Consider the following 10,313-nt stretch of genomic DNA (forward strand, 5'->3'; position numbering starts at 1 on the left):
CTCAGGCCCTTTGCGCCGGTGGCGTATTTGGTACCAAGTGGAAGGCAAAGCATTTCCCCGTGACCCGCAGCGAGGCATTTCTCCATCTCGAGAGCATGAGTTTGCCGTCAGGATAGCAGTTCTCCTGGTAACGCTCTGCTGCTGATGCCCACATGCAAAGCGTGGGGATAGCACAGGAGGAGAAAGCAAAGTGAACGCGAGGTCGAGTTCATTCTCGGGGCTCTGCTTGCCGTGGCGCTGAATCTGCTTGAGCTGCAGCTTGCACGTCAGCAGAGCACCTCTGTGCACCGGCTCCGGAGGCCAGGAGCATCCAGGTGCAGCTTACGGAAGTTCATATCCTGACGAGAGCCAGCACGGGGGCGCGGAGGAGCCCCGGGTGTTTTACGGGCGTGCAGACCCCTCTGCAGCAGCCCCGCGCTCTCCCATCTGTTCGTGCCCGGCCTTGAACCGTACGGCTCGCCGGGGAACCTGAGAATGACTGGTTATACAGAGCCCTCTGGGCCGGGTCTCAAAGCGCCTTGCAAGCAGGCAGCCTCAGGGCCTGGGTGAAGAGAGGCAGCGCTGTCCTCCTTCGGCCCGCGGGGAGGGAGCTTCAGAGAGATGCCAGAGCCGGGAGAGTCGCAAGCCTCTGCTCTAACTGCTCGGGAGCACAGTCTGTATGCACACCATTGCAACAGGGCTCTTTAATCGTTAGGGACGGGGACAGCGCAAAAGCTGCGGAGCCTCCCCGGGGTCTGTTAGGGCCCGTTCAGGCAGCAGCGACTGAGGCTGGGCTCAAAGGGCCCTTTACCGGCTGGTAAATAAGCATCCAGGCTCAGTCCCATCCTTCGTGGATGGGTGTTTGTCACAAGTCATCACTGCAGCTGACACCGGTTTGTGCCGTGGGTTACATTTCAGTGGAGAGGAGGTTTTCCCATTTCCTTCGTGGTGCAGCACAGGATCATAAAATCATAGAGAACGAGGGTGGGGAGGGAGCTCAGGAGGTCCCATCTAGTCCAACCCCCTGCTTCGAGCAGGACCAGCCCCAACTACATCATCCCAGCCAGGGCTTTGTCGACCCGGGTCTTCAAAACCTCCAAGGATGGAGAGTGCACCACCGCTCCGGGGAGCCTGCTCCAGTGCTTCACCACCCTCCTCATGAGAGAGTTTCTCCTAATATCCAACCTCAACTTCCCTTGCTGCAGCTGGAGCCCATTGCTCCTTGTTCTGAGAACAGCCCAGCTCCATCCTCTTCATGCCCCCCTGCCAGGAGTTACAAGCTGATATCAAATCCCCCTCGGTCTTCTCCTCCAGACTGAATATCCCTCAGCCCCTCCTCATCCATGCTGTGTCCCAGTCCCTGAACCATTTTCGGTGCCGTCCGCTAGACTCTCTCCAGCTCATCCACGTCCTTTCTGTTGCAGGGGGCAGGCGCCAGGACGGCTTGCTCAGCCCCTCTCCCTGCCGTTCCCGGGGCGTGGGGCTCGGCCGTCCTGCCTGTCTCCCATCCCCAAAGCTCAGATCCAGCCCTGTCTGCGTAGGAGAATCCCAGCGGATTTTCCTGGCACCTTTACTGCCCGTCACACGCACGGAGTACTTCTTGTTCACCCGGGGAGCACCTCCAATGACGAAGACGATCCTCAGGCTCCTCTCGGTCGGTGAAAGGCATTCTGCCGGTGCATGCTGCTTCTCTTTGCTTGTTCGCCACCTGGTAGAGTCCTCTCATCGGGTTTAACCGCGACTGATTCGGTAGCACAGCGGAAACCCAAGCCATGCCGCAGCCTCGGCCGCTCGCGGCCCCGTGCGGGAATGCGGCGGAGGTCCTGAAACCACCTTTGCTCGTGGGAAGGGAGCAGCGGTGTTGCAATCGGGCTGTCTGGCAAGACAAAGGATGTGGTGGAGAGGGGCCATAAACTGCTCCAGCCTTCCTGGAACAATCAAGAGTCCGGCTTGAGATTTCCTCACAGCAAATGATTCCTCCTGCTGACCACAGGGCAGGGAACCGGCAGCAATGAGAGGGTTTTGCAACTTCAGCCAGTTGCAAGATAAGCAGCAGGGCCCAAAGACGCCAGCAGTCTCTTCAGGCAGCAGCACGGGGATCGTTGGGGGAAGACGCTGCTGGGAGATAATCTGTTCAATAAAGCTATTGCCATTGATTTGGGCAAGGCTGTCTTAAGCTTGATTGAGAAGGGTCCTGTCTGTTTTGGGTGGCGTAGGTCTGTGCAGGTTTCCAGCTGGTGGTTCAACGGTGAGACGAACACAGCAAGGCGGCGTATCCTTGTCGTGCAGACTCTAACCCGGCGCGCATACTGCTAGGGTAGGATATTGGCCCAGCCGGCAGCCGACTCGTGCAGGCGTTTTCTGTGGTTAAATGCAACTGCCGAGCAGCACAGACTCGGTTGTGTAATAAGTCACCGCCACAGACCCATCTGGAGGGTTTGCTTGGTGCCTGTGAAGCTTGGTACAGAACTGCCTTGACCTTGTTCAAGTCCTACAGGCCTGTCAAGGTGTCTAAAATAGTCCGGCAACTCACGATTGTCTATGTGTTTCCATGCGTTTGTAATAAAATGCCCAGAAACTAGACAAAGCCTTGGCTGGGATGTTGGAGTTGGGGCTGGTCCTGCTTGGAGCAGGGGTTGGACTGGATACGACTCCTGAGGTCCAACCCTCATTTTGCGTGATTTCTTTGATTTAAACTAGCAGTGAGATTTGTGTCGGGGCTCCAGTTGCATAGTAAGCGGTTGAACTGTTCACAGCCATTTTGCATCTCTATACAAGTGCGCACTCACCTGCGTCTCTCTGATCCCATGCAGACCGGATGTAAATGCCCAGGATTGAGAACAAGGGTTTAGGTTGTAGCCGTGTTGGTCTAAGGACCCAGGCAGACAAGGTTCCTTGGGTGAATTTGATATCTTTTATTAGACCAACCCAAATAGTTGGATTGAGAGAGCACTGGAAGGGCAGGGGATTTGTGCAGGGTTGATGCCTGTGTGAAAGGAGCGGGAGAAGAAATGGTCTCTTGCACTGGGATGGGTTCATTTCTGGCTGGACGTGTCCACGTTGAAAAACCATGAAGCTTTGAGTTTCTCGGACCAGGATGCTTTAAGCTGGGGCACAACCTAGCGTCGTGGTCGCCCAAAAGAGCCATAACTCAGCCCCAGACTATAGTGAAAGCTCAGAGGCACCTGGATCCTCTACAGGGCACCGCTCCGCTTCATCGGCGAGCACAGGAGTGATGCATCGTGCTGCCGGGCCTTATTAATGGTTAATCTTTGTGATTGCACACTGTAATATGACTTCAACGAAACCGCACCTGTGTTGACATTGCTTAACTCGGAGGCCTCCCGCCTTCTTTATGTTGATCCAGAGACCGCAGAGCGAGATGGACTTTACGACTTCCTGAATCAAACCAGAGATGGAACAAAAATCTCCCTGTTCCCCAAGGTACATGGGTCACCAGTTATACAAGTGCCTGCAGACAGTGTTAGCACATCCATTGATGCAAGCAGCTCGACTCCCAGATCTTTATACGATAGGACTTTAAAGGGTAAAGCAAAGCTCGGTGGTGATGACAGATGAGCACCGTTGGTGTTAGACGCGCAGAGGTGCACAACCCATGGTACATACTGTTCGTTTAACACAGTCCGCACAGCCGTAAGGATGGCAGCTCCTCCAAATGTCCCTACGACGCGTGCACATCCTATTGCGAGAGACTTGGCAGAGAATTAAGACATATTTTAGTTCTCAGAGATGGTCCTCAGCACAAGAAAACCAGCCTTATGCAGCCCAGACACGTAAAGGAAGGGCGGCGGGTTGCTGGTAGGATAGAGAGAGTTATGGTGTTTTTGAGTGATTTTTAGCACTGGTTTCCAATGTTTGGGGTTTGTAAATGGATCCTCAAATGTGGCTTTCCGTGGGCGTGTTTGCGTGTCGGTTGTTTTTTAAAATTTAAACCAAGGCATTTCCCCCAAAGGTTATTTCTGGCCAACTTGAACGATAGCTAGACTAGGCCTTTTCCCCGGGATGCAGCCTCAAGAGGGGACGTGACTCACTCTCTTGCTCCGTTTTGTGCTTAACAAGACATTTACACCATTGTTCATGCTTCAGTCGTTAAAAAAAACAACCACCCATCCCCAATCCTTTCATCAGCGTGCCGTCAGCCCCCCTGCTCCGCGTCCGGCATGTATTGTGCAGCGTACGCTGTGTACATTCCCTGTTATCACGTTATACATGTGAAAATATCCAGAGACCTCTTGCTGTCTTATGTGCTCGTGGGTTTTTGTTGGGTTTTTTTTTTTTAAATGACTAATCGCAGAGCCAGCACGGCTGTATCCATAGAAGTGAGAGAAGGAAAAATACCGCAGGGTGCAGCAGGCTTCGTTGGGAAGGGTTCGCAGGTTCACAGTGTAGGTGCAAAATCATTGCCCTTCAGTCGGAGACACGTGGTTAGGTGCCTGTGAGCAATGGTCATTGCCCTTCAATCGGAGACACGCGGGAGCCGAGGCAGCAATGAGAGCCGTGCTCCTGCCCAGCCCGCCTGGCTGCACTGGTGCCACCTCGATCTGGTGGGGAAACCCCGTGCCATGTGCCCCGCGCCGTCTCAGGCCCTGTCCTGCAGGCTCGACCCCTGACGAGAGCAGGCGGCGCGCGGGCTCAGACCTCGGCGGTTGCACAACGAGGAAGCAGCAGATGTTTCGGGAGCGCGCAGTTAGCGTTTCCTTCCTGGGCTCAGCCCATTTTGAGGTCAGCCCCAGGGATGCTGAGATGGAGCACGCAGCTCCGGGTTGGACACATGGCCTCTGGAGGGAGACGGACCTCCTTCGGGAGCAGAGGTCAGGGTTGCAGGTCCCGGGCTCCCAGGCTGCCCTCCAGCTCCCTTCCTTATAAGGCCAGCAAATGTTTTGTCGTCTCCCGCGCTCCCTCCAGCCTTGCTGGCTGTGTTAGCAGGGCGGGAGCTGGCAGCTCCGAACCCCCCTGGCCTGCTCTGCGCCAGGTCGCGCCTTGCAGACAGGCCGTCGTGCTTGGTGTCGGCGAGCCGTCGGGGACGGGAAGGCGGCACAGACCTGCCGCATTCACGGCGACCTGCTGCTTGATTTCGAAAAAGCGCTCGGGGAAAGAGCAGAGAGAAAAGAAGTCCACGCGCATCGAGACACAGCGTGGTCCCGAGGGACGCCAGGCTGCTTCGGTCTCAATAGCCAGCTTTACCAATATCTGTTGCCTGTAAGAGGGCTGCACGAACCAGCCGTCAGCTGTGATTGGCAGGCCTGTTATGTCTTAGCAAGACTCCCCCCTCCCTGCCCATCCTTTCCCTGGGGGCACTCATTGAAACCAGTATATAAAAATGATTTGCAAATGTCTGTGGGCACGGCTGCCATTTCAGGTTGAAAAGGCTGGGGAGCGCTGATTTGCACATGGGTTGTGGAGTCCAGTAGCAGCGTGCTTGGCTGCCTTCCACATGTAAACAGTCCCTTTTGTTCTGGAGAAGTGTTGGGGATTATATGATGTTGAGCGCACTCGGTCTCCTACTTCCGTATTGTGCCACAGACGTGTAATCATCTGGTTCAAGGGGCTTAGTTAATTGTTGACAAAATAGAAACGTTGACGACTGTCTCCTGGTCGGGAAGCAAAGTTGCAAGTCGCCTGGTAGAAAGGGTGGCGTGTCCGGTCTTCCGCTTTGCAGGGATCGAAGCCAAGCGACACGGATTCGAGCGCCCCAGTCGCGACACGTGAAAACAGGGCACTCTCCTCTTCCCCCGCCTTCCCTCCCTTGTGCCGAGGGTAGCACCCCTTCCCCCCTTCGGACTTTTATTATTAAACCCTCTGAAAAATGAATTGAGGCTTGCAAGCATTGTTCGTAATTGTTGTGCAAATGTAATACTCCCTCCAAGCTGTTAAATAGGCCAGCGCTCTGTTTACATGGAGAGGCAGCCAGCTTTCCAAGTGTAATGAGTCAGCTAGATGAACAGAAGGGGTGCAGAATTAATCTGGCATCCGTCTGGCCTTTTCTCAGCTAAACAGGTTTTCGGAGCTCCACGTGAATAGGTACGTACCCCGGGTACAAGCAGCCCCGGTGACGCCCTGGGCAGACAGATTTTTTCAGGAATAAATTGGCAAGTCCGCGTGGCCTTCAAGACCGATAGCTGGGAGACGCTTGAAAGGGAATCCTAAATTGGTGCGGGCTTTAATCCGACGTTGTTCATGCTTGAGTTGCAGGGGAGAGTCTCCCCCAGCGCTGTACCAGGCCTCAGACGTCCTACGGCACGTCAGGCCGCTTCGTGTGCCGTGTGTTTTTAATATCCCTTGTGGAGCGTAAATGAATTTCCATCCTCGGACGCCAAGTCCTTTGGAGTTTCCTTTCCTTAGATTTTCACGCTGGTGTCGAGATGCGTGTGCCTGAACGACTCGATGTGCTGGGCTCGGCGGCTGGCCTCTCTCCTGCAGTCAAAACGCTGCATCTTGGCACGTGGGCGATTCTCTCTGCCGCCACTAATTTTCCCAATGATTAAGGCTTGTACTCTGCCCAGTCAGAGCAGCCTGGATGAGGGTCTCACTTTGTCATCGTATCAAGGCCTGACTGTCTTGACCCTGGGTTTCATGAAGCCCAGCAACTGGCCTGTCTCCCTTGGGGAGAAATGGGTTTGCTGCAAGGTGCCCCGTCTAGTCCGTGCTTCGGCCCGGGGCCGGTGTCCTGCGTGGCCGGAGGAGAGAGGCATCCCCGTCCAGCACGGCTGCTCTGAAACCCGGGCTCCAGGTTCAGTATTTTCCACGGACTGTCTGTTTGGTGGCACCGAGGTGCTGGATTCCCCCTTTCCCCGTGACACCAGTGCCAGCCATGACAGCCTTGCTTTCGTGGCATGTTTCCTGCGGTAGTGCAAGGGGCTTCTTCCTGCTCCCCTCCCTCAGGGAAGAAGCCCTCTCTGTGGTTGTGTCTACATGTGCATTTACACCAGCTTAAATTTATTGCAGAGCAAGCAGGAACAGGCCGGCATCTACACGTGCAGGCCTTAAGGCACATTAGCGCTGTGTGTGGACTGACTAAAGTTAGCCCCAAGTCAGTCCACGCACAAAGCGTTACTGCGCAGTAAGGCATCTATACATGCATTACTGCGCAGTAACTAATCGGGTGTAAATTTGGTACGTGCACGATGCAGGAATCAAATTTACACCCAAGCCGGCATAAATTGTCGTATTTACTGTGCAGTATAGGCATGCACATGTAGACGCGCGCCTGTGCCGCACAGTAGTTTTGGCTACTGCGCAGTAAATGGAGATGTGTAGACGTGCCCAGTGGGTATCTGGTACCCAGCACGACCCTCCCTAGGCTGCAGAGGCCTCCAGGTCCCTCTTGCCCTTTTCCCTTCAGTAAACCTGGGCAGACTCTTCTCGCTGACCCGTGCGCAGCCTGGAGCCGGGTCTGCGGAGAGAGCCCTGTCCTGCCAGACGCCTGTTACGTGATGCCTCGCAGCGGGGTTTGGAACGGCTCCGTGGCTGGCTAATGTGGATCGCTGCAGGGCTGGCAGGGGACACGGAGAATTATTTTGTAGTTAAAGAAAACCCAACAAAAAACCACCAAACCCTAGCCAACTCCACAGACCCGGTGGGAGAAGCGGGGACGGTTGGTGATAGACCCCAGAGCTGTTTCCACGATGGCGGGGTTTCCATAGAGCTCTGCCCACCGCCGAATTGTGGGCCAAGAAGGCTCTGGTCCCCTGCCCACCACAGAGCGAGCACAGCAGCAGCTTCTGAACGTGATGGGCATTTCATCACCTGGTATGAAATGAATTGGTGGGTTCCAGCCCCGGCCTCGCCAGGACCGAACACTTGTGGAGTTCGAACCATCTCCGGTTTCGGGTTTAAAAATGGTCCGAGCCTCTTGGAGCGTCGGGAAAAAAAATAGTCGAGGAGGTTTTGGCTTCCCCCATCTCACTGCTGTTCTCTCCTCCTTCCCCACCCACAAAATTCCCAGATCCGTGGTGGATTGCTGGAGTGACTCAATTCCCAGACAATTTCCTGCAATTGTAGCTCAAAAAAAATAAGAAGCGGCCACAATAAGTGAATGGGCGCAGGGCGATGTGCGGGGCTGCGGGTCGCCGGGGAAAGGTTCTCCGACGGTGCTTGGAGGAAACCTTTTGCGTGGGCAGTGCCTGCGGGCCGTTGGTCTGCAGAATCTGGCCGTGGGTCACCGGTGCTTTTTAGCCTCCGGAGATATTTCTGTTCGCCTAAAGGCCCTGCCTGCCCTGGCTCCGGACCACGTTTCTGATCTCCGTAACAACACATGCTGCTGTGTGTTTCGGATGTCAGTCGTCTTTTCAGCTCCGTAACCAGGCAACACATGGCATGGGCAACAGAGCTCTTTGTTAGGCTCCTTAATTGTGCCTTACCTAGGCCACGGCACAATGGCCTTGCTGAGCCGGGGCGCGGAGGCCCCTCCGTAAACCGTTCAGGGAACACTGCTCCTTGTGTTCCTGCCCTCCCCAGAGGTCAGCACAAAAGACACCTTTTAGGAGGTGCTGGTTGTAGCCGTGTTGGTCTAAGGACACAGGCAGGCCAGGTTCTTTGAATAGATGCGATATCTTTTATTAGACCAACTAAATAGTTGGAAAAATTGTTCTTTGCAAACTTTGGGGCACAAATCCCCTTCTTCAGGCTTAGGGAGAGTTCTTCGGGCATAGGGAGACTCTCCCAATGCCTGAAGAAGGGCGTTTGTGCCCAAAGCAATTTTTCCAACTATTTAATTGGTTTAATAAGAGATACTGCATCTACCCAAAGACCCGTGTCTACGTTTTAGGAGGAGGTTTTGTAGTTGCTTGCTTTAGATACTTGCTCCCCCAGGCCAGTCTTCAGGAGCGTGCATCCCGAATGGTACCCGGGAGCCAGCTCTGCAAACCGTAGCACGGAGAGTCTCTGCTGGGTCTGGCGGGCGCTGAGAGAAGCCCCGCGGGAGCATCCCGAGCAGCGCTGTAAGCAAAGACCCAGGGCTCTCCCTGAGTGTCTGCGTGCTGCCCATTGCGTGTCGTGTCTGACATCGAACGTTTTCCCCTTGCAAGCCCTGTGCGTGGCCTGCAGCCGGCCTGGATTAGCCTTTGCGGTGGTCCCTGCTTTTTCTCTCTGGCCTGGTATAGCGATCTTGGCGGCTCGGGTTCATGTGGCAGAGGATTGGGATGGATGATGCCTGGGCATCGCGGGTGAATGCTTGCACGGGGCTGCAAAAGGCCGGCCTCTTCCAGTCCTGCGTTCTTGTTCAGTCCCTTAAAGCCAGAACTGACGGCAGAGTCGGCCCAGCTCTGGGCTCGGACCGCTGCTCTGTGCCGGGGAGTCCAGCACAGCCGCGTGGCCGGCCCCAGCAGGTAGCGTCTGGACAGTTGTTTCCCCTCCTGACCAGCCTTTTGTAAAACGCCTGTTTTCTCTGCTTCTCTCTTTGAACAGACGGTTGACGACGAGGCGATGGCAGCATAAATGAAGATCAAGTAAGCACGGCAGAACGATGCCCAAGGGTGGGTGTTCTAAAACACCACAGTCAGAAGATTTCTCTCTCAGCAACGACATGGTGGAGAAACAAACGGGGAAAAAGGTAACTCGCCCCTTCTTTTTACCCTCGCTGCCCCAACAGGGCCACGCTGCAGCGCTGGGGCTGCGCATAGGCCACGTGCCTGCTAGCGGCCGGTAGATCTGGAACGAGACACGGTTTGCCCAGCGGTGAGCGAAGGGCTCTGCTTCCAGCACGCTCCACTTTGGCTCATAACCCTTGACTTGTGCGGGGGAGTGACGGGGACTTGAGGCTGCGTGACGGGGAGGAGTGGGGGGTTACTAAGAGGAAAGTGAGTTTCAGTTCTTCCTGGGTCGGAGAAACCTCCATGGGAGACCCCCTCCCGCGCAGCCGTGGGCAGTCTCTGAACGGCTCGTGTTTGATGTGTGTTGCCATCCAGGCAGCAGGCGCACAAGCCTGGAGGGCTGAGATGCTCCGAGGAGTCGCTGATGAGGTGCTGGTATCTGAGCTGCTCGGCTGGAGATGTGGCTGCTCGGGGTTGAACGGAGCTGAGAGCTGCAGATAAAGTTATTGAAAGGAGGTGTGGGATAGAGGGCAGGCAAACCGCGCCGCTCCCTTCCACCCGCAGCACGTCCCGCTCGCTTTGGCCCCCGGCCCGCCAGCCTTTCGGCAGCTCTGATCGGGTCTCGCTGGGTCACAGTAGAGTCCAGAGGCAGCTTCTGCTCTGGCCAGCACAGTAGGCACAAGTCCCTTCCTAAGTGAAACCTAAATGTATGGCAGCCTGTCCTGCTTCGTAGGCAGCTCTTCCCCATCTTTCCTTCCCCCCTTTGATCCCATTTGCCTTAGC

At 55.4% G+C, this 10,313-nt stretch overlaps 1 protein-coding gene across 7 annotated transcripts in view; it reads left to right on the forward strand.

The window, feature by feature from the left end:
- ANKRD11 (ankyrin repeat domain 11) overlaps window positions 1-10,313 on the forward strand; it is a 186,490-nt gene that overhangs the window by 131,197 nt on the left and 44,980 nt on the right. For all 7 annotated transcript variants that reach the window (XM_025209151.1, XM_014521897.2, XM_025209149.1 and 4 more), the window contains one exon: window positions 9,406-9,550. In XM_025209151.1, the coding sequence (XP_025064936.1) occupies window positions 9,464-9,550 (87 nt within the window). In that variant the 5' untranslated portion in view covers window positions 9,406-9,463. The remainder of the gene's footprint in view (window positions 1-9,405; window positions 9,551-10,313) is intronic.

The sequence above is a fragment of the Alligator sinensis genome, unplaced genomic scaffold (genome assembly GCF_000455745.1).
Source record: "Alligator sinensis unplaced genomic scaffold, ASM45574v1 scaffold255_1, whole genome shotgun sequence".
In the NCBI taxonomy this organism is placed as follows: Eukaryota; Metazoa; Chordata; order Crocodylia; family Alligatoridae; genus Alligator; species Alligator sinensis.